The sequence below is a fragment of the Hemibagrus wyckioides genome, linkage group LG13, assembly GCF_019097595.1.
Source record: "Hemibagrus wyckioides isolate EC202008001 linkage group LG13, SWU_Hwy_1.0, whole genome shotgun sequence".
NCBI classification, from domain to species: domain Eukaryota; kingdom Metazoa; phylum Chordata; class Actinopteri; order Siluriformes; family Bagridae; genus Hemibagrus; species Hemibagrus wyckioides.
The window spans coordinates 13,717,870-13,742,837 of NC_080722.1; the positions used below are offsets into that span (position 1 = coordinate 13,717,870).

The 24,968-nt window shown below is 40.8% G+C and overlaps 1 protein-coding gene across 4 annotated transcripts in view; it reads right to left on the bottom strand.

The window, feature by feature from the left end:
• The window catches only part of vti1a (vesicle transport through interaction with t-SNAREs 1A), a 102,384-nt gene that overhangs the window by 20,937 nt on the left and 56,479 nt on the right, over positions 1-24,968 (bottom strand). For 2 of the 4 annotated variants that reach the window (XM_058406028.1, XM_058406029.1), the window contains 2 exons: positions 20,612-20,682; positions 18,565-18,637 (listed from right to left, as the gene is read on the bottom strand). In XM_058406028.1, coding sequence (XP_058262011.1) covers positions 18,572-18,637; positions 20,612-20,682 — 137 coding nt within the window. In that variant the 3' untranslated portion in view covers positions 18,565-18,571. The remainder of the gene's footprint in view (positions 1-18,564; positions 18,638-20,611; positions 20,683-24,968) is intronic. The other 2 variants (XM_058406026.1, XM_058406027.1) reach the window with 1 other exon arrangement.

Below are 24,968 nucleotides of genomic sequence, written 5' to 3' on the forward strand. Positions count from 1 at the left end.
AACAGGCATCCTCTTCCTAATTGAGACATATTCCCTGTTAGCGAAATTGGAGGTCGCTAGGAATTAATTAATGCTGTTTTTTTTGTTTTTTTTATAAAGGAGACGGCATTCATTAGTAAGGAGCATGGACAAATAAGATTATTTACATGGCAAAAATCTGGAAGCTTCTGCTGGTGCTCTTTTAATGTTACGGAATTATGTGTAGAAAGGATGAATACAATCGCTCGGCTTTTTCTGTTTTCACTACCACAATAATTAAAACAGAGGAACAGATGGAGCCGGGGCTGCGTAAGGACACTCATGCTCTTCATCTTCTCCTGATCATGCTCTACCAAATATACTTTCACGCATGCATACACACACACACACACACGCAAAATAAGCAAAGCAACATCTAAGAGAACAATTACATGTATAAACTCTGTGTGTGTGTGTGTGTGTGTACTTCTACACTACCACCATTACTCAAGGTCAGTTAGGATGATAGTTAGGTACGATAGTTTATGCATGTGTCTGTGAGTTATCTTCATGTGCTGCTCTCTTTATCTCAGCATACAATGCTATATTACTAATCTGTGTGGAAAACACCTACCCTCCTTCTTCTTACACTTACACCTACACTCCAGTGGTCACTCTGAATTTCTCACCTACACAAGCATCCCACAAGTGATGTAAGATTTCCTAAATAGCAGTAACAATCAATCAGAGAACTGCACATATACACATATAATACTGATACTAAACTGCAATATCCATTATGATAAGAGCTTGACACTCAAATACATATTAATGAGATCAAAAATACAAATTAAAAATCCATGTTTTAGCTCAGAATAAAATCGACAGGTTGGCTACAGGCTTGACAGGTGTGTTCTGCCCCGTTCCTTCACCTAGACTGGTAGCACCATTTATCATCCTTCATCTAGACATGCACGTCCCAACATCATGGTTCCTGCAGATCAGGCATCAGGACAGAGGTGAAGGTTCCGAAGCACTACTGAGAAGGGAATGTTAAAATTTCATATTGATAAATAATGCCCTTGAAGTGAGGGAAGGATGATGTATCTCTCCTGAATGGCACATGTGGATATATGTTTAGTGAGCTAGGTTAATCTCAGCTGCTATTGACAGCTTGTTTCCCGGCTACGATCAAACGTTCCTCTGACATGCTCTTCAGCCTCTCTTTCTTCCTGTGTGTCAGTTGGGAGTCAGCTCTGACAGTCTCAGAGGCCGTTTCAAAGACAGGGCCGACTCGTGTCAGGCCGGCATAAAGGGAGATAAAACAGGAGCCGGCGTGGAATCCATTTAGTTCCTTTCATTATGCTTTTATGTACAACCCTAGCACTAGAGACAGAGGGTGCAATCTGCATGAGAAATACCACAGTTTGCAGGTTTATTTCTTCTCTGTAGGAAAAGGACTATAGCTTGAAAATGTAGGTATGCGTGCATACATTTTAGGATGCTACTACTAATTATATTGCTAATTATTTTAGATTCCTTTTGAATAATAATCAAGGAGTCAATAGTATATAGCATCCAGATGAGTCCTTAAGGATTTAGTCATTGTGAAATTTTAGCCTCTGTAGACAACAAGAATTGATTTGAAACTAAGCCAGCAAGATGTGATTGAAGTTTATACTTTTTTTATACCAAATTTATGCAAAGGGTTTGACAAATATACTGCATTAACCATTTAGTTATTGCCCACTTAATAACTAAATGGTTAATGCAGTCGACTAAAGACAGGTACACCCTGTTACCTCATTATGTTAGGAAAAATTAAGGAGATAAAAGTTCAAGTTGGTCAAATCTGGTACATTCTTAAAAAGAAGGAATGCACTGGCGAGCTCAGCAACACCAAAAGACCTGGAAGACCACAGCAGACAACTAAAAAGGATGATGGCAAAATTAATTCCTTGGTGAACACTAGATTCACAAATCCAGCTAAGTCAAAAACACTCTTGCAGAGGTAGGCATAATCAGTCAAAGTCTTCATGTAAATACAGAGGGATTTACCTCAAGATGCAAAACAATGGTAACACTTGAGAACAGAAACTCCAATTTAGACTTGGTTAAAGAAAATAGCCTGTCCAGATCTGGAACAAGATTTTTGGGACAGATGAAACCAAGATGACCTTGTAGCAGAATGATGTGAGGGGAAAAAAAGAAAATGGAGAAGGAGAAGGAAAGGAAAGGTTTATGATCCAAAGCATACCACATCATCTGTCAAACATGGTGGCAGTGTTATGGCATGGGCATGTATGGCTGCCAGTGGAACTGGGTCACTGGATAGAAGTAGCAGGAGGAATTCTGAAGTGTATAGAGCTATAGGATCTGCTCAGATCAAATGCTGCAAAATGATAGGACAGTGTTTTACATTGGAGGTGGGTAAAGACCCAAAACATACATGAAAGCAACCCAAAAGTTTCTGAAGGCAAAGAACGAAAATGTATTTTTTTAGAATAAAGTATATACAATATATATATTTTTTTACATTTAAATTATTTTCAAAATAAATAATGGCATTCCTGAACTAAAAATTATCAATGTGTGTAATACGGCATTCTTTGCTCTAAGGAAGACAATAAAGTAAAATAAATAAATAAATAGATAAATAAATAAAAAAAAAAATCATTTTATTTTAATCATTGGTTTAAGTTAAACTCATCCATTAAAATGTAGCCTTTAATGTTATATGAACTTCTGCACTTTCATAGCAATAACTTGTCAGTGGTGGTTAGAATATCAAAAATTGTTACTCCAATAAAAGGACCAATCCTAAGAAAGAAATTCTATGAAAGTAAGATATCTACTCGAGTAACTGTAAAAAAGTATTTAGTTTAAAAATTTTTTAAAAAAAGACCGTTAAGGCCGTTTATTCTTTTCATGAAGGATTATTTTTATAATTGAGTTGTCAATTATAATTGAGAAGACCCTAATCCATTTCCTTGACAATGGTGTGTACAGGTAGCACAGAAAGTATGAAAGTCTGACAATGACCTGTATCTGAGGGGTGCACTGAAAATGATGTGAGGCAACGATCCTGTCAACACAAGCCTTGAGTGATGCTGTACCTCTATTTCAGTTTACTACTCACACTACACTGATGATAGACAGCATTCTACAATATCATCTGCAAAAGCATTCAACAAATATTATGATACTGCTGCCGATGAGGACAGCAATTCCTAGTCATGTCAGAATCTGATGGAAAAGGACAGGAGCAGAATGGTCCTTTCTCCTCAACCTGAAGCTTCCCTCGAAATCCAATAAAAATCAAGGAGGCCCATTCTTCCCATCTCTCTGATTTGTTCTCGTTAAGATCGATCTGCTTATCTGCCAGATCAAAGGCGCTGGCTGCCGATGTACATTTAACCTTAGTCGGGTCCTCCCACATCATGTCTAAATATTAATGTTAATAAAGTCTCACACCCATCCTATGTCAGCCAATTACGCCACGTATTGATCTGCGACTCTCCCGGCCAATTAAAATGCGGCCGTTATAATGCATTTAGGCACATCAAAGGGGAAGGCCATTGATTCGACCCTGGTAGCGTTTACTGTTAAGAAAGGTGGGAAAAACATTTCATTCAGCAACATAGAGAAGAAATACTCCAGACTAGATGCAAGAGCTTGCTGGGTTACAGCTCAATACTCAATCATTCACTCGGCTAGCTAAAAAGGCACCCACTGCTTTCCAAGCACTTCCTAGTCCACATCAGCTGGGATGTGTTTTAGCCGTACAGTCTATGCTTTAAGCATACTCAGATCCTGGACTGTGCACCATATTCAAGAACATTTTTAAATAAAAAGAATTTAATTCATTCACAATATTCAACAACAAGCATACTACTAAGTCAGAATTCTGATGATTTCTGAATTGCCAGTTAGAATTAGTGAATAACTGAAAACTGCTTTGTGTCTCAGCCCTATGCTTTTAAAAAAAAACACAGCTGGGTTATTTTTAGTCCATAGCGCAGGCAAAGCGCAAACGATCAAACATTTCTTACCATTTTAAACATTAGTATAACATACATCCAAGTCCTGAGCTGCTTCTTCGGCCAATCACCAACAGCAGTCAACTGGAACAGCAGAATGTTCACTCGTTATCTCGCCCTGTGGCTTCGTGTAAACACTAATGACTCTGCAGGTCAGCAAAAAATTACTCCACAGGTTCCTGTCATCAGCAGAGTGGCCTAATGATGCCGTTATGCTCTACTGTAAAGATTTCGCTGATGTACAAGCCAATATGGAGGAAAATAGTGACAATTTGATGGGTTTGAGCACTGGGCCGCTAAGAAGGTCAAATGATCAACCGCACTTACCTTACCTGTTACGACCTCACAGCTTTGTGATATTATTATGACAAACATCACATGTATTTGGTTATTCCATAAGAACGCTAGCAACAATCTATACATACTATTTAAACCCACTCTGAATAAAGGTACACAGTGGGGTTGGGGGGGGGGATAAATGACTCATTCTTCTAAATAAAAAACAAGACAGGCTCATAAATCAGAACTGTGGAGAAACAAAACAAAAACAATGGCACGTGTCTTCTGGCATTATATGGTGGTCAAGGGGGGTCTCTCTCCATGGTTCGCCTTGCGCTGGCCTGGCCTTCACTGTCCCCTTTGTGTCGGTCTGAGAGGAACGGTCAGCACAAAGAACTCGTTGAGGCGATGAGAACACAACCAACCTTAGAGCTCTAACCCAGATCTGCCTCGCATCCTAGCACTGCCAGATGAAGCCTATTCAGGCCTGGAGAGACATTGGCCCAGGCGTCAGAAGCTCCACAAGGAGCCATAACTAAACAAAACAAACAAAGCCCAAAGCAGGAAAATAAGTCAATAAAAAAGAAAAAAAGTATAGGAGATGCTACAATTGAATAGAAACCTGGAAGGACAGAAAGTGTGACGCATCTGCTATAGAGTGGAAGCTGGAGACTAGAGGGGTCAACATTCCACTGTTTGTACAAATGGCTGTAAGTTGGAGTGATTTATGCTTGTTAGCTAGTCATGGTCATTGTCACAGGGCAGCATTTATCAGATTGCTGAGCAGGTAAATGCAGCCAAATGCCTCACCAAGTGACTTATTTAATTTAGGATACAATGCAACCCCTGTTGTCTAAACACTAAATTCTGTGTCAGAGTCTGTAACATATAAACAGTTTAGCCAGGCATGGGAAGAGAGGATACTTTATTAATGAAAAGGATGTAGATTTTCCACTGGGTTTTTTTTTTATTAAGATGTTGGGAGATTTCAGAAGCTTGATGGTTTGACAAGTGTGCTTGAATTTAATATTACAATTTCTTATAAAAATGGAACTGTCTTTAAACAGAACTTTAGATGCATCCCATTTTAGCAAAGAATTTCTCAGTTTTTGGATATTGACATTATGCTGTTTGTTCTTGGGGTGCCTTGCATTTACTCTCTGCCTTGTGCTCTCCCAAAACCTATAATTAAAGATTTGTGAAAGGAAAGCAGTGTTTAAGATGGTTTATGCGAAGGCTGTCCTGAAATGCTTGACCACAGGGCAATTTTTAGACAGGGCGCTAGGCATCCATGCCTTATTAAATAAAGACCATGCTAGTCCGAGAGTTTTAACAGAGAGTCACATAGTCTCTCAGTGTCTGCTTATCCAGTGGGGAAACAGCTTGGCAATGGCCACAATGCCAGAGAATGGCTGTGTCTGGCTCCAGCGAGCTCATACTCACATGTGTGTGATAGACAGATATGTACTCAGGTCAAGTGAGGTGTAGGGATTTGAACTCAGTCAGCAAACAGGCTGGACAGTGACACAGGTCTGCCAGGCCAACATGCCAATGCTCTCACAACCTCCTCCTAACATCTTGACAATGTTAGTCTCGGCGCCATCACTGCTGACTCTTCCAGAGGCCTGGCGAACAGACAGGAAGCACCGCTCAAACCAAACAAACAAAGAAGTACACAAACGCACTGACCCGGTCAGCAGAGACAGCTGAATCTGAACGTGGGGATTGGGCTGATGTTCATTTTCGACTCTGGCATATACGCGAACAAACAGAGCGTTCTGTACTCCTGCTGCTTTATGAGAATTCACTTACACATGCCAAGAGAGCTAGTCACCTGATATTAAGCGTTCAACACAGCTGTTAAAGACACACACACAACAGCACCTTCAGTCAAAATTGATTTTTTCATTATGTAGCTAAATACAATTTTGGCTCATTAAGTTGTTCAAGTTCAAACACATATGTAGAGCTTTACGATCATTCATACATTACTCACATACATGAGAATTGTGGCGGCATCTGAATGTTAGAGAATATTTAATTATGGAGTTAATATACGTGTGTGTGAGAGAGAGTGTGGGCTAGAAGCCACATCCAGGTAATTACCCTAAGTTTAGAAGGTAAGAGAGAAGAGAGTAGCCTCCATGACCTTAGCTCCTGGAGAGAATAAGAACATGGCACATGAACTCCGAAACAGCTCTTTCACAGCCCATTGTAAGTGATAACTCAGTTAAACTAAATAGGTTCAGCCAGAGAACAAAAGCTCTTTTACTCCTGTTTATATGCTCTCAAATTGCCAGTGTTTGTAAAAAAAAAAAAAAAAAAAAAAGAAAAAGAAAAAGAAAAAAAGATGAATCATCAAAATACCACTCCAGGGAAAGGAGAGACTGCTATGACCAGCACCGAATCTGCATCTTGTTTTTCACATCCTCATAAAAATCTCACAAAAAACTTTCTTTAAGTGTATAAAAAAAAAGCCTTTCATAACTATAGCAACTACTCATGTGAGTCAAATCAAAAATTGTGACACTCTACAAAAACTATAACGCCTTCAATGTGTAAAATCCACCTCTGCTTGAGGGATGGACCACTTAAAGCTAGATGAAGGTGCAGTGAAAAGGAGAGGTGCTTCACTTTGGGAGCTGGCACTGCTCTGGGAGTGAGACAGGTAGTGACAGGGTGCTGTTGACCCTGGAGGTGCTAACAAATGCAGTCGTCGCCAGCAGCCAGAACGTGTTCCAGGGTGCAGGCGGTTCAGGGAAGAGAGGAGGGGAGTGGAAAAGACTGAAGACTGGGCTCCAGCTGGCATGGAGCCCGCTGTAGCGCCTGGACCAGCCGCCTCGCCAACCCAGACAGGCGGCCAAGGGCCAGCAGGCAGTGCCAGCTGGGAAGAAACCCTGCTGTGGAGTGCTGCACTCCAAACAAACAAAAGCCAAAACAGGCCACAGACCTGTCATTAGGCTGCGCCAAGGCCCTGGGCCTCTAATTACCACTGACTCAGGATCAGCACATACCACAGCACATTCCACACAGAGACATGCTCTGGGTCGCATAGTGCTCAGGTTCAAACTGCTGAGCAAAGTGTCATGTCTGCAGTACAGCCTTTACCTCAATCAGTGCAAGCATCACCCGGAACGCTCCATTATTCAAATTAAAACCTTCTGCAAGAAGTTGAGGAAAGTGTGAAAAAGTTTAATTTCCCAAGTGGCTGCAGAAAAACAAAACCAAATGTGTGTGTAGCTTCTTGAATGACTGTTTAAGTAGTCTATGTGTCCATAATTCAATTCAATTTTCTTAAATGGGGGGCATTTTTCTGTTTGGTCAGGCTCAGGCAATTTACAGCTCAACAAAACATCCAATGAGAGAGAGAAACTCGGCACTGAAAGAGACATCCGTAACAACCATGCCTTAGCTTGGACACTGTCTCCATTGATCTCTGTCATAACCTATAAACATGTAGCACCTTTCGTTTTTAATTACGGAAGTGTGCACATTATTCTTTCCAATAAACCATAATCACAATTAAGACACTCTTTACCCTTCTACTTCTATTTTTACAGTTCTTCTATTTTTCATGGACCTTGTATTGTCAGTGCAACGCTATATGTTACAAAAAAAACCCCAAAAACCATATAAAATACAAAGCCTCAATCAGATAAAACACATCGTTATAGCATGTCCAATGGGGAGTTTAAGGACATGCTCTATAATTAGTTTCAGCCAATACCCACATTTAGACAGACAGCACAACCTTGCTTTGTTTTCTGGCAAAGACAAAAGATAACGTACGAATGTTATCCATTGTCAGTGAAATATTGAGAACAAAAGTACAACAGCAGCCTTAACAAGCATATGAGGTGGGCTATAAAGCCTTCATTTGCCTCAGGGCCTTCAGCATGTGGTTGCACACAAAGAAAGCCTGTCACCTGACATTGAGCATTCTATGGAGTCAGTTGTTAATTTAAAGACAAACAATAAAAGGGGGATAAGTAGCAGCTGTGTGGTTGTGATTGGAAGAAAGTGAGGGGGGAAAAAAGAGTCAACATTTCTGTTTTCTCACTCTCACTTTGAATCATCTGCTCCATTCGGAGACTCGGTTAGAGACCTGTGAGCCCATTACCAAGTCCTACCTCATATCCTTTTCATACTCATTCACCCAAGGTAAGTCTAATAATGCTGAAACTAAGTGGGCATGCTCAGGGGAAACTTAAAGCAGACTTGACATGATCCAATACACACTCTGAAAGCTGAAGCTCTAGTCTCTCCTGGCTCTGTAAAGGAGAGAGGAAAAATGTGGCTCACCACCATGGTGACAAGCGGGTGTCTGTTAATTCAGAACGTTCCCCCTCCTATATTAACATGTAATCTGGAAGCAAGTCTGCATGACTTCTAGGAGCTTTGGACCTTTTGGTTTCAAAACATACAGCTTTAACTAACCTCAACCAGAATGATCAAATAAAATTCCCCGCACTACAGGCAGTTAAAGGGTGGTGAGGGTGAGAGTGTCACTCTGACTGCACATTTATCACCTGCAGAAGCAGCGTGGAGTGGGCCTTGTCAGATACACTGTTCAGAGTGATTTATGTTCAAAACACACACCTGACTCCTAATAAACTGACTATGACACTCTAAGCCCAGGTGTCAACCTCAATCTCCACCTGGGTGACATTGGCAGTTCTGTACACTCTCAAAGGGTCATGAAACATACAGCTCTGGGAAGGGAAAAAAAAAAAGAAAAAAAAAAAGAGACCACTGCCCAATCTCCAGATTTGAACCCTATTGAAAACCTCTGGAATGTCATCAAAAGGAAGATGCATGGTCACAAACCATCAAACAAGGATGAGCTGTTTGCTTTTTTGCAAAAAGAGTGGTATAAAGCCAAAACGCATGCAAATCAGGGTTATTCCACCAAATACTGGTTTCTAGTTATTTAGCCAAACCATTAACACGATTTGTTTACAAATTATTTGCATTTTGTTTTATGTGTTATTAAAGCTCTGCAAATACTGCATGATCTTGGGTTATTTTGATGTGTTGTAATTTCCTTTAAATATTCACTCTAAATACCAATAGTTATATTTTGAATTTATACATGTATTTGTAAGAAAAAAAAACATAAGAAACTGATTATTTTGCAGTGGTCTCTTATTTTTTTGCTTCCAGAGCTGTATAAGGCTAATGTGTTTATGTAATATAGTCCAGGCTCTTCAAACCGTTGGAAATTTTTGATAATAAATGAAAAGGAAAAAAAGAAGAAAAGAAAAGAAGATTTGGATTATAATTGGTCTTGTACCTCTTATTTAAACTTGCATTTATTCTCCATTTGTGTTCTTATTTATTTTATTTTTTTTAATATGTGTATAAATAGCCACACTTGTAGCTACTTCACAAACATCTCAAACTCTGCAGACCTGGATACTGAAGTGCATTTTAGCCTTCAAACGATGTTTAGCTTCAGTTTTTGAAAACCAATGACAAATGCTGTAAGAAAAACAACAACAAAAACCTGTCTCCCTTGGTGTAGATCTTCAGAGAGAGAATTCTATAGAAATCTGTGGATGCTGTGCACTCCAAATTGGTAACTTTATCCAAAATTCCCAGGGTTACTGACTTCACTTGAGAAGTCATGTAATAGGGTCAAATGTCTACAGCAACCCCTGCCCAAAATGAGGGCCATACTGCTCTCCTCTCCAACTCTCCATGCATCTTATTTATGTTCTTTCTTATGTGCTATACAAGACGCATTGATTATAACACTGTGATAAGTGCATTCCAGGTGCTTTAAGGGTATTTCAGGCCAAAGAGGTGCCAAAGGTCAGAGTAAGTGACATACCAGTGGAGAGATGGCAGGCCTTGGTGGCAATAATAGGAAAAATGGCTTCACTCGCTCCGGATGCAAGACTGTGACAAAGACATTGTGTACAGGGCCACACAGAGCAGGCCAGTCGGCACACAGCGCTGCACTAAAATTACTGACAGTCATGGAAGAATAGTATGATGGGTTCTAATTGCTTCAAGATTCCTAGAAGTCTCCATTATCTATTTAAATTGTGTGTTAATGGGATCGATGGAGAAGAGAAGAAACAAGAAAAAGAAAAAAAGTAAGCGAGAGAAAACCCAAGCAAGAGAATAGACGCTTCATGCCGTCACCTCATTATTTCCTTTCTTGACAGATGCCCAAGCTCACTCTTTCTCTGAATGGGTTATCACACGCCACACAAAGACCCAGAGCTTTAAACATACTATTGCATTTTGTGGGGATTTAAAAAAAAAAACAAAAAAAAACAACAACAACAAATTCACCTGTAAACTGAACAAACAAATTCAGGCATAAAAAAAAGAGATGTCATTTCTGCATACTTGGCCTGTATCACATTGTATACGGATTCTTCTTCGGGCTTGTAGCAATTATTTGTGTCCAGTCGTTCTAACAAAAGCATCATTACTGCCTTTGCCAGGTTTTTTTAGTTTTAGTAGACTAGACAGAATGTGATCACTGCTTGTGTATATATCTGTCAGTAGCTCTTTTTTTTCTCTGTCACACAGTGTTTTTAAGCTACACTCATATCCAAGAATTGATTTGCCTCATGCTATTCCAGGGTCATTGCGTTGCTCAGTGCCTTAACAGCAGCAGACACTACAGAAGCCCACATTCATGCTAGTTGCAAAGAGATCCTCCCTTGTTGTCAATCAAAAGTTGAGCTCCATTCCTCTTTCTCACTGCTCCTGCTGGGGAATCATACAGGAGTCCTGTATGGCGACAGCTGCCCGACTCCAGATCAAACACCGTGCTGCCCTCGGTGTGACACAGCAGCCACTTCAAGAGCTACACAGTCAGTGATATGAAAGCACCGAGAAACACCTTCTCCAGGACAGAGGAGACAAGGACGACTACACCACCACCTCAGTGTCACACGCACACTGACCCTGCTGAATTAAAAAGTGATAGTGACAGGATGAGACAAAGACCAAACAGGAGCTTTTTTTTTTTTTTTTCCTTTTTCTTTTCCATCCCTTCAAACACCATTGGATGCACACGTTAGTAAAATTAGCAACCTCGAACGGAATATTACACAGAGGATGGGTGATCCCATACTTGTTTTAATTCTATCCTTTAATCAAGATATTTTACTGAAATAGACGCAGTGGAATAAAGTGTAGTAGAGCTGAGGAGAGTAATGTCAGCACAGAGTTAGCCCATTCCTTCAAACTAACTCATTCCTAATCTAAAAGCATAGCACTTCTCCCCTGTCAGAACCGGCTTCCTCTGAAGCGTAGGCTTGTTTGTGCGGCTGCTGTGTGTGTGAGCTTTCTCCAAAGCTAGCGCTCAGCACACACTAATAGGAGAAGGAAAGACACACAGAGTTTAGGTGTCACCATTATCTGTGTGGCTCTCAGCAGCAGGTAATGAGGCTGAGGCGTGCATGCTACAGGGGCTCTTCCAGAGGTCTGTCAACAACCCATCAGCCTGCCACACACACACACACACACACACACCAAAAAATGCATAAAGGTGTATAATTCTCGCATTTATAGTATAGACAACGTGTATACACACACTATGGAACAATCTTAAAAAAAGACCCATTGTCTGACATGGACAGGATACGCTATGGTTTGTCTCAGGTTCTGTAAAATGGCTATATGTTAGACATACATTTTGTAACTTCTGTTCAAACAAAGACTAAGATGAAACATCAGTTAAGATACAGATAAACAATCACAACTGATAGAAAAGCCTGAACATGAACTGATTTCGATTCTCGGCCATAAATCTGTGCAACTTTAGCCAAGAGACCAAAACTGTGCTGAAATTAAACAAGGACTGCTATTTGCACTCCACCTCTGAAATGTTACCTAGCTTGATGATAACTTTGATCTAGCTACAATTTCATTTTCTATATATATCATATCATAGCGCAACAAAAGCCAGTGATGTTTACTCGCATTACTTTTTTGCATTACCACACCCATCAACCTTTAGATATTTGGCACAGGAACACTCGTGTGTACTTGATACAAACTAGTCTGCTATCCTAGCTAAAGTGATACAAATACAGGTAGCAAACACACAATGTAGTTAATGAAGGATATATATATATTTTGTGAGAGATTTTCCATCACTTATGTGCTATTTTTAGATCTGAGGAAAAACTTTTTTTAATGTAATGAGCAAAAGCATTGAATGTAAGAACAATTCAAGTCTTTTTGTTCTATATGTTTCTTTCAATCGCTAAGTTCAGAGCCAAAAAAAAAAAGAAGAAAATCTGACAAAAGTCAGAGGTGAAGTTGGCACAGCTTGTTTGGGGGCAGCAGAATGGTGGCGTATGTCAGCTCCAGACACTACGAGTGAAATGATGTGAGACTCGAGATGTTCTACATTTCTGCTGTCTAAAATAAACCTGACAGGCCGCATTCCAAAAGAGTACTAAACACCCCACAGTCTAAAAAGCCTGGCTAGTCTCAGAGCACACGAGAAACTGGAGATGCACCTGCTCACACATTTACACACACACACACACACACACACACACACACACACACACACACACACACAGAGAGAGAGAGAGAGAGAGAGAGAGAGAGAGAGAGAGAGAGAGAGAGAGAGAGAGAGCATAGCCACAAATGACTACTTTACAGTGGTCCACAGAATAGATATCTGATTATAGATTGTTGTTCTGCTGCTTTTGGTTGCCTTCACTACAAGAAAAAAAAACAGCAACAGACAGAAAAGAGCTGCTGTAAACCTTTATAGCTTCACCATGATGCAGGCACATAAAACACTTTAACACTACGACTCGTGTCACTCTGAGTCCTCCATTATATTTATTAAGCTCATAAAAACCTGTAGCGATCACGCAGAGGGATATAACTGTATATAAGTGCATTATTTGGAATGAACAGATACAGATATGATTAAGATGTTCACACTTCTGCTTCTTTTTTTTCTTTTTTTTTTATCACTGGTTTGCCTCAGTAGCCTGAATTTCCTTAAAAACCACCCAAAAACAGGTATTATAATGAAAAAGACCCATTGTGACTTGCAGCAGAACTACATTCCCGCTTCATAGTACATTCAGACAGCATTTCCAACAACTTCTTTTTGGAGGATTCTGCAATGTAAGAAAGCCCAAAACTAAAGCAGATTTGATAACATATTATTAGGTGGGTATTATTGTGAACTATAATAAAAATCTGCCTGATTTGGGGGGGGGGAAGTCATGGTTTTCTTAGTGCACACAGTCACATTAGATAGAAAGCTTGTCAGAAAGCTGCACATGGCATCTGGTTGAGACCAATTATGAACGCAAGTGAAGCAGCTGAGGAACTGAAGAAGTTCAGAAATTTCTGCACTTTTTTATTTGCATGATTGCAGAAACAAATGCTGCTTTTCAGCTTGTTCGACTCCTCACATGAGTAAAACACAAGAACACCACAACTCCCTGGCATCATCCATCCAGCCTTATAATTCAAGGCCCAAAAATGTTTCACTGGCTGGTGGCCCTTACTACTGTAGCACTTGTAGATTGACTGTATACAAGCTTCCTTTCAGATAAAAGCTTATGTCAAATAAATATGTCAATTCAAATTTAAAGGTCAACTAAAACCGTCCAGTAAACAGAGTATTTTAGTGACCTTGGGAAAGAATCACTTGTGGATTTCCTAAAGTTTTAGGTTTGGTATAATCTACTGGTATTGGAGAGACCCACTGCAAAAAGAGATGATTTTTCTAACCTTAACATTTAAATTTATGGGGTTCGAGAAGCTGATGTTCTGATCGTTGGCCAGCACACAAGATCAGATTAAATACTACATACGTGTACAATTCTGCGAAGACTTAGCCCTGTGTCTGTGTGTGTATGTGGTAGAATTGAAGCCTTGCCCCTGCCAGACTCTTCCTTCCCTTGACTTAACAAGATTTTTCCCCCATCACTTCTAAGAAAGAGGACGAAAACCAAATAAATAAAAGAATAAAAAGAATAAGAGTGAAGGAAAAGCACATGCTGAACTATAATTTGCTATATCTTTCAGCTCCAATTAGAAATAATATCAAATCTTTTTGTTCGACTTCACAACAAGACTTCAAGCGGGCCCCCATGACTCCCTCCATTTGCATCCCCACACAGCCCACTGCTGCTCCTGAATCCCATTAATTATATGACCTACATAGCTGATAGTTAATATTCCAGGCTGGGAGAGAGACTGCAAGCCAACAGTGTGGAAGTCTAAATTTGGAGATCTTCAGGACATCAGAGCTCCCCACAGTAGACGCTTTTTCTGGGGTGCTCTCTTTGATCTTCTTTCTCTTGACATTGTTTGCAAATGTCTGTTTAATGGGACTGGCAAACACAAGAACAGAGTCGCACACAAGTTTTCAAAAAGGTCTTTCTCCACCCACCTCCCTGTTCTGTCATCAAGCCTTAACGACAATTATTCTCAACGTACCGAGACACAAGGTGAGGGAGAGAAATCAGATTGGGGTAAGGTGACAGCGAAGAACCCTGACAGAAACACCACATTCAGTCCCACAGCCACCTCACCCAGGGACTGGAAGCAAATAAATCTATTTGTGCAACCTATTCGAAGAGTCAAATGTGAGAGAGAGCTGATAAAACTATCTGTGCTTATGATCTTTAGATTCAAGTGTGTCTCTGAGGTGACTCAAGGGCTGAAGTAGGACTTCAAAAAAACTACATCAATCCTGAAAGAAATGTTTGTGCCAACGTATAACTTATTCAACACTATATATATATATGTGTGTGTGTGTGTAGAGTGAGAGAGAATATATTTATATATTGTAACAATTGTGTTATTACTAATTGTTATTAACATTTTAGAAAAAACAGTGACGTTGATAATGATTGTAATGATGAGGAAAAATCATTCAGTTTACATTTCTGAACACCAAACTGATTCTTATGAACATTCTGTTCATCTGATGAATTAACTACTATTCCATATATCCAGATTGAAATGTTCATTTGAATTAGGATTTTTGCATTCTAGCACTGTTCAATGCGCCTACAAACAGAGCAGACATTAGCAGTGGCATATTGCTGAAGGAGTAACATTAATCACCCCTACAGTACTGTTAGTCTAAAGCTCAACACTCTACAAGTGGTACACAGTGATGCTCTAGAATCCACACAGTGCACTTCATGTCCAGCTGAACCCCACATCGGTTAAGCCACAAAACAAATGTGTGTTATGAATAAAACAAAGTATAAGTAAATTTTGTAAATTGTAGTAATTGTGGTATGTTAGTGCCCACCTATAAAGGTAGTGGTTAGACCTAAATACACAAATGCAAACACACACACACACACGCTGATCTCTTAATCAGCGTCCAGTCAGGCTGTGGGCTTCTCTGAAGACTGTGGCCTGGCTGCTGTAAGCCAGAGCATGAATATGGAGCTCTTTTGCGGTGCGGGGCTTGCTTATGTTTTCTGTCTGATATCTCTGGCCCATTCCCATTTCAAAGGGAGGTCCACCCAGGGGTTTGACTTTTTGATCTGGGTTGGCGACAGACTCGACCACCTGCATGCTCTATCAGGCTCTGGCTTGGCACGATCCCCTGCTGACCGCTCAGAGTGAAGAAGCTGGGCACTGAGCACACTGTGACCTCTCTCTCTCTCTCTCTCTCTCTCTCTCTCTCCATATCTATTTCTCTGACTCTCTCAGAGAGGCCTTTGCTCTCATTTTGTGGATTTTTGAAAATTTTGTGCAGGAGACAAAACAGAATCTGTGTGTGGGATGTCTGGGATGAGTCTTTCTGCAGACATTCAACACCACTGCACTTTTCTTTGAAAGAAACCATGTGAGTAAAACCATACAGGTAGAATGATGACTTGAGAATGTTATAAAATCTGCAAGAATGAAATGTGCCGAAATGGGCAAGACAATCAACTTTTGTTTACAAATCTCATTATATGTTTTAGTGTGGAATCCTCACTTGCAATGTAAATCCTTCGGAGACTTTGCAAGATATGTAGCGCAAGATTACATTTAATCAGGGTTCACGGCATATTTCTGCTCCTCAGTCTTCTCCGATTTCTTTGAAGCACTGATTGAATTGAGCAACTGGGCATTAAACCATCAACCATCAAGGCAAATGTTTTAATTGATATGATTACTCTTTAATGATATTATGATTTCTATAAGCAGGCATTAGCATTAAAAGTTAATGGGATGACTGTGACCATGACAATATAATTAAAACCCTCAGGAGTTGCGATGCTCAAATGAATAATTTACAGTGAAGGGGGGGTGAGGGGGGTACACAGCCCCGACACAGACGTGACGGAGACGAGGAGAAGGAAGAAGAGCAAGACAGAAGCTCTGCTTTCCCCCTGCTGGCATTAATGCCTTTGATTACAGGCCACACTATTAGTGCAAAGTATTTGGGTTGTGTCCCTATTAAACCCAGAGCCTTTTGGGATACATGTTTCCTGTTTGATGCAGTGTAAAGTGTTCAAAACAGAGAATCTACAAGAAGTCTGGCAGCCTCTGAGAAGGAGGAGGACGGCACACGTCACATCTCCTCGACTATCTTTAACCTTGTGGAGAAATAGGAATGCGTGCAGGCCCACGATACACTAATGGCTCGTTTGCTTTGGGTTAGTATGCTATTAAAAGAGGAGCGTGAGTGTATGGAGACATGTACACATTTCTCTTCAGAGTGGTAAACATGTGGACTTGCGTGGCCCTCACTGGCTCCATCTTGTAACAATATTTACAACTTTTTATCACGGAATGGTAATGTTGTCCTCGTCGCACAGCAGTGCTTCTCAAAACCACCTCATGGCAAACAAATCCTGGAGTGTGTGAGTGAGTTTATCTGTGTGGACTTCCCAGAACATCAGAGTTTGTAGTAGAGCGGAGTGGAGTTCAGTCCTTTCTGTGTTTTCCCATAAAATACCACCTTTGCATGGTAATACATGGTATGAATTACACGAAGTTTGAAAATGGATGCTATAGAGGAAAATTACAGCGATGGGGGGAAAAAAACAACATTGTATTAATCAAACGCAGAGACATTTAGGAAGTCTGCAGTGAGGGAGTGAAATGTGTTTGTGTGTGTGTGTATGTGTGTGTGTGTGTGTGTGTCTTCATTCCTCCCAACTATAAATGACATTGAATAGCAGTGCGGTTTTAAAGAATGAGCGCTTAATTTGCCTGCTTTCAGAGAGCCAGGAGAGGGGAAAAGGCACGCTGGGCCGTCATGCAGAAAGGCAGCAGGCACGAGCATGGCAGCGCGTGGAAAAAAGCTCATAAATCCTGATTTGAGCCGGCCTGAGCCGGCAGCCACGCTGCGCCACTACATTTCTTAAATGCTATGTCTGATTAAGTCTTCCCATTAGGTGACAGCTGAACTTTAACATTAATATGATAATATTGAAATAAGTGGTGTTATTTACTTAGCGCCGGGGCGGGATGGAGGGAGGGGGCGAGGGAGGGGCGGTGGAGGGAGGCGGGGGGTATGATGAATGATTTCTGGACAGCTCTTGTGACACCAGGCAGCCGCAGCCTCTCTAATGAGACTTGACAAAATGGAGACATATGCAGAAATATTGGTTACAGTCTACGTCCCCGACAACCTCTCTCTCTCTCTCTCTCTCTCTCCCCATCTCTCTCACTCGCTCTGTGTGCCGGACCTGATTGTCTACAACCACTGAAGCATCTATTTCAATTGGCACTTCCTTCCTGGCCCCAGGATTTTAAATTTAGCTGGTGTCATTTACATATTACTCTTAATCAAAAAAGAAAAAAGAAACAAAACCTTACCGTCACGGTTCAGAGACAAGCGCAAAGGCACTTTATAAAATGGAGATGTGACAGATGAGTAAATTCTGTGTGAGCATGCTTGACGCTGTGTGTGTGTGTGTGTGTAAAAAGTGAGCCAGTGAGGGATATAGCATATTACTGTGTTTATGAAAGAACAGGTGGAAAAAAAAAAAAAAAAAAAAAAAAAAAAGGATTTGCATATTGTCTTGATTACTCGAGAAGTATCATACAGGGACAATATCTGTATAATGTGAAAAAGTGAAGCAGACACAAGGGAGCCAGACTGCACGGCTCCTAACGCAAATACGTAAGATTATTTTCATACATTCAAAAGTGCGGCAGCTTTCAGTCAGGTACTGAACTTATGCGAAACTGTTTCCGTTTATTCACACATGCTAACCTGGAGTGTGTTTGTGTACGTATGTTCATGTGTGTGTTCTCATGCACTAAGACCAGTAGTTCACATGCATCCAAAAAGGGGCAGCAGAAACAGGGTCCCTACCTTCCTCTTACCTTCTCAGCATGCCTGACAGGATACGGGAGCTCTTTCCCAAGTTCGCATCGGTCTCTCTCAACTGAAAGGAAACAGTAAAGAGTTTATATAAGTGACACTAAAATCACATTGTTTGGCTGAGAGAACAGGAAGAAATAAGATGGTACCAAATGGGTTGGTTTAAGTGTTTCAGAAACTGATTATATCCTGGGATTTTCACACACAACGGTTTCTAAAGGTTACACTGAATGGTTAAAAAATCCTGTGCAGAGGGTCGGCAGTCTGCAAACCCTGAGCTGCTGCTATATGATTGGTTGATTAGATATTTGCATGAATGTGCAGGTGTACAGGTGACAGGTATTTCTAATAAAATGAGTGTGTGTTTCTGTGCGCGTCTATATATTTACAGACAAACAGACAGATAGATCGATCATAGATCCGTAATACACTTAATTGCTCTCAAAAGACAAGGAAATAAAGATGTGGTTTAAGCTTTGATTATCTTTCTAATATCCAGAGGCCAATTCTCAATGTTCTTTTCTTTCAGTACTTTATGTGACTCTCAGAGAGTGATAGAAGTGTGACCTCCACGTCTCGGGGGGAATGTGTGCGAGTGTGAATATATGTGCGTGTGTATTCAGGAATGCTGATGCTGCTCTAGAGGAGAAATCAGATATATGATGCAGGAGGTCTTCCAGCACAACGCCTGCTTTCTTCTGACACACAGCAGGGTGCATCTCCCCAGTAACCAGTGTGTGTGTATGTGTGTGTGTGTGTCTTGGTGACAGACACAAGAACAAAAACAAATGAGGTTTTTGGGTAGGTTTGACTAGGCACAGGTCAATAGTTTAAGATAATTCTCCCAATGAGGGAATAGCACAAGTATTATATTCTGAATCTAGAAGAGACACTATATTCTGAAACCATGTAAGACCAGTACATATGAAACTGTGTGTATATGTAAGTGCAACTGTGTGAGTATCTGCAGATCCACTAAATTTGGTATAATCTCTCTGATGTACACTCTTATGCAAAGCGGCGCTCTTTACATCTGATGTTTTTTCACATCGTGTTTTTCCTCCTCCCCCTTTTTTTTTGCCCAACAAAATGCCTTTAAAGTGTAAGAGGCCAGTTGAGGCTCCAGGGAAGGAAGGCTATTCTCTACAGACAGCAGACCTTTGAAAGGAAATGTTTTATTTCCTTTGAAATGGGCTGGCAGCCCAACTGCCATGTTGTGGTCTTTAAGCATCCTTCATAAGGGGCCATCAGAAAGGCCCCTGACTGAGCACACTCCACCTGGGGGGGGTTGGGACACAACAATCCCATATGGAAAGAACAAGAAAACGAAAACTTTTGAAAGAGGGGTAAATAAAAAAAAAAAAAAAATGACAAAAAAGAAAATTGAGAGAGAGAGAGAGAGAGAGAGAGAGAGAGAAGGAAAATGAAATGGTTTGAGGGAGAAATTAAGGCTAGTATGATGGACAGCTGTATACATTTCTATGTTCTTGGAAATTAGTAGTGTGTTAGCCAAGCTCCATACCAAACTGGAACAGTTAGGACTTCACAAGCACAGTTACTAATTTACAGCCCAGAACAGTCTGTTAGCATGACCTAAAGCTAGCCCGAGTGTTAGTTTTACCCAAAAGAACACGGGAGGCTCTGGAAATACCCTAGAACATACCCTTCTTGCCTCGCTATGTGAGCTTGCTGTGCTACACAGCTAAGACCATTTAGACAGTCTTGCATCACGCATGTCATTACTGCATGGGACAAGCTAACTACAAAGACATCTTATTAGTGCATTGCTCCTTATCAAATGACCTATTATCCGTGCTGTATATATAATCAATCCCTGCAGTGCCAAGACTATGTTAAAGTACAGCGAGATAAAGGGAGGAAACATGAAGCACCCCACTGTCCATCACAGAGCAGGCATGTCCTCTTTAATAGTGTGATTTGCAGTGCTTTAAACTTTTTTTTGTATCTAACCAGTGCAGTTACGTGCAAACATTTGCAGTTACTGGACTTGTTTTAGCATGCACATGAACACACTCACCCGGTCTCTGGATCTCTGGATCTTCTCACGGTCACTGTGTAGATTGGAGAGAATCTCCTGACCTATTTGTTCTGCAAAAGACAAAAAAAAAAAGAAAGAGCGTGAGAAGCCTCCAATATGTTCCTCATGACCACCATACATATTCCTAATGGTGTTTAATTACAATTCACTGAGGGTCTGTTGTAACATTATGCCTAGTACAATGAATGCTTGGAAGAATAATTTCCACATAGTTTTTCCCCCAGAACTTTTTGCATCTGCAGGAACCGTAGTAATGAAACAGTTCAAGCTGCAGAAAGAATAAATACACTGTATGGCCAAAAGTCTATTGACACCTGGCATTCACACTCGTATGTACTTGCTGAACATCCAATTGCAGATTTAGTCCCCATTTTCTGTCATAATATCCTCCACACTTCTGGAAAGGCTTTCCACTAGAATTTGCAGTGTGGCTGTGGGGATTTGCCCATTCAACCACAAGAGAATTAGTGAGGTCAGACACCAGCGTCAGACGATGAAGCCAGTTGGTGTTCCAGTTCATCGCAGTTTACTCGAGTTCTTCCATTCTGGCTTTGGCACACCAAGTCTTTATGGCCTGCGCAGGTGCACTGGCATGCTACAACAGGCCTAGGCTCCAGTGAAGGGAAATTATAAGGCTACAGTGTACAATTGTATAGAAAGTCTTTGTATGCTTCCAACTTTGTGGCAACAGTTTGTGAAAGCCTCACGCATGATGGTCAGATGTCCACAAACCATTGGCCATATATTATACATTTCATAACATGGTAAATGTACAGAAAGCGTGAACATGGGGAAGAGGTTTGCTTTGTTGTGTGCATATAATGGAGCTTTTTAAACCATCTGAGCACTCACATTCTCACTGCATCACATGTACAAAAACAAAAGTATTGTATAAAGCTTCTGCTTGGTCAATCAAGGACCACCACCACTTTCATATGAAATAAGTTATAACAATTACAGGTTACCTAAATGTATGCATTTTTAAGATACTGGGTAAGAATGATGGCTATTCTTTAAATGTTGTCCATACAGCCAGTATGCCTAGCTCCACCCAAGCAGATCTCAGAAAGAGGACCCATGGTCCAGGATGTAGTACCAGACCAGAGGAAACGGATCTAAATGGTTCTTGTGGCGGAACGAGTGATAAAATCAGGCATGCTGAGTTCACTTTATTCTTGGTACTAAATTAAGAAAAACACAGTCAGACATGCAACACAAATGCTCAAATCCCTTACAGTTTGGGGACAGTGCAATCATTTCTATTATGCAGACTAAATATGAGGGGCAAACCTGTACTGTCCAGTCTTCTTTGTATGACCAAACACTGTGTCAGTTCATTAAGATCCTAAGGGTTTTTTTTTTCTGTGAAACTCAACATAGATGGAGGCAGATGTTGCACATCTGCTTCATGTACTGGAGCTGTGGGGCAAAGGTTTTAGCTGTGATATGCTTCAAGGCCAGTGGAGGGAACCGAAATATAGGGAATCCCAAACTAAACTTACAGTAAATACTGCACACTAACCCCAAGGATCTCAAGTTCCCATCCCAGCAATAATCCCAGCATGCATCATGTGGCTGAAGCTAATCAGTGCATGCGATATTGAGGAAACATTTTCCATCAAAATACAGCTCGTCTGTCACCAATATAAACCCATTTATTTACATTTAGCGAACATGCAGAACAAGGTATCTGACAAGCTCATCAATGGTCACTGTCATGTGCACATCCCATGGGTCATGGAAAACAAACAAAAACCCCACTCCCATTTTTCTCATCCCCCTTCGCCCCCCAAAAAAAAAATAAATAAAAAATTGCTACGAGTAGACATTAGCGGTTTGGAAAGGAGGAGGGGGAGAAGTGAAGTGAGGAATCTTTGCAAGGATCAAAGTGAGCCTTTCAAATGCACCAAACAATTGTAGGTAAACAACACACTCATGGCTGGATTACATTACACAGGTGCAGCATTCAAAGAGCAAGTGTGCATGCTCAGGACACACAATGAAAAGTGCTGCATCTACCTGCATAGAAACCAACACATACAGACAAATATATGAGAGACAGAGAGGTCGAAGCTAGAGCTGAATTGAGTGCCTGTGGCCATGCATACATGTCTTCACCTTCATTAATTTCTATTCTGAGTGCGGACAGATTGAAGGATATCCAGATTAGATAGAGCAGCCAGACAGATATGTGACCGATAAGCAGATTAAAAGGAGTGAAGAGCGATATTAATAACCATCATAACAGCGGCTAGTCAACAAGCCGCAGACAAACGGCTGTGGTCGAGGGCGGAAAGCTTCAGTAAAGAAAATTAAGCACTGCTATCAGTCTCTGTCCAAGAGAGTGCCTTAAAACAAATGAGAGTGACCCCAAGGGCTCAAAAGAATGCTGCAATCTTTCTGATAGTCAGACTCCTGAAAAAGGACAGTCGCTCTGACGCTGCTACTGATGATGGATGAGACCCATGGGCCGAAGGAGAGAAAGTACAAACAAAATAATTCCATCAGGGTGGCTGCGAAAATAGAGAAATACATAGCCATGGAACCAGACGCTACATACACACACACACACACACCTTAAGCAGAAATGAATGTGAACTGCTTTAGTATGATCACCGCTTTTGCTCCACTAGATTTCGCATGATAGAGATCAGAGTCAAGTTCTCCTCCTGAGGGGTCAAACACACTTTTATAACCTTTAATTGCAATTTCAAACACTCCCATTTCTCAATTATACAAGCTGTAGAAAAGGAAATTATTGAACAATGTAGTTGATTTAACCGCAAATGTTTAAACAGTGTAAGAGAACTTAGTTGATTACATGGTGTTTCATCCTGATACAAATAAAAATAACTGCACTAATATCTACAGGACAGAGCACAGAATGTACAAATGATGAGTGATCATATCAAATCTATGTTGTGAAAGTGATACATCCTCCCCGTAGCCCTGCTGTGGTGTAAACAGTCCAAAATACATTAATGACTCCTGTTACACTCAGCCCAGACCAGGACCTAAAGCATAAATATTCCTTTTAGTTACGAGAGCACAAATTGATGTTCTCATTAAACCCTCCCTCCTGTTTAACCGCCAGCTTCCCTACTGAACAATTAGCTATGTACACACCACCTCCCATGAGAGAAGGATACAGTTCCCATTTCTGGAACTAGTCCACCCTTTTCTTTTTTTTTTCCTCTGCTTCTCTGATTATCTGTTTGTCGGAGTCTATATGTCTCCCTATATGCTTTTCTCTCTGTCTCACACACTATAATGAGAGCTCTGCAGGTTGGGTCTAGGCCAGGAGGCGCAGCAGATGCTGAGTTTGGCTGCAGAAAAACAAACACAGACATTGAGGAGGAGGATAAGAGATAACTTCCATGCTCTTCCTGCAGCTTGGAGCAGCAATCTACCGCAGCCTACTTCACCCTCTCCGTCCATCCCTGCCTGAGGCCATTAGGGACTAGAGCCCTTATGCTGCATGACACACAGCCCAGTGGAAATTAAACACAATATGCCAACCAACATAAACCTAACATCAATTACACAACATGAATAATGTCCAGTCCTTCTCTAATATCTACAAAGCCATCTGTGGATTTATCCTTTAAACATTTCAAGGGTTGTTTTTTTTTTTAGTTTAGACATAATTAGAGGAAATGCTAACTGATCATCACACTGACATTTCCTACATGCAAAGCAAGTCTGTGCAGAAGAGAAAAAGAAGAAAAAAGCACTACCCACCAGTATGAATTTTTTATTTTTTATTTTTTTGGCTCATAATGCTATAAAATATTCCTCTCCCGTCTAAGGCCCTATTAGCAATTTACGTGACCCTGATGCTAAGCTTTCCCACAGCCTTGGTACTGCTAAAAATCCTCCTCCCCAAGGTCCATTTAACAAGCCTATTACTGAAATCTACAATAGCAACATCATTACCGAATGGCTGATTTTAATTTAAGCTCTTAATCTGCTTATTGCCCAGCACCGACGGAACAGAAAATGTGCACACTAAAAGATCTATATTTTCTACAAATGGATATTGAGTCAGATGCTGAAATTTCTGAATCAGCTCTCGTTCAATGATTATGGATGACAGGAAAAGTAATGTAATGCATGTTTGTATTACTTCTTCCTAGTCAGTGTGATCAGTTTTCATGCCTAATATCTCTAATGGCTCCATCATGTTGCTGCTTCTCTGCCTCACTGTCTGTTTTTTTCTGGCTGGCTGGCTGGCCGGCTGGCTGACTAGCAGTCTGTACATCTTTCTGTGGACTGACCAGGTCTGTCCACAGAGGATCGGTTCACTCCCCGAGGTCCGGATGTCACTCGTTTTCAT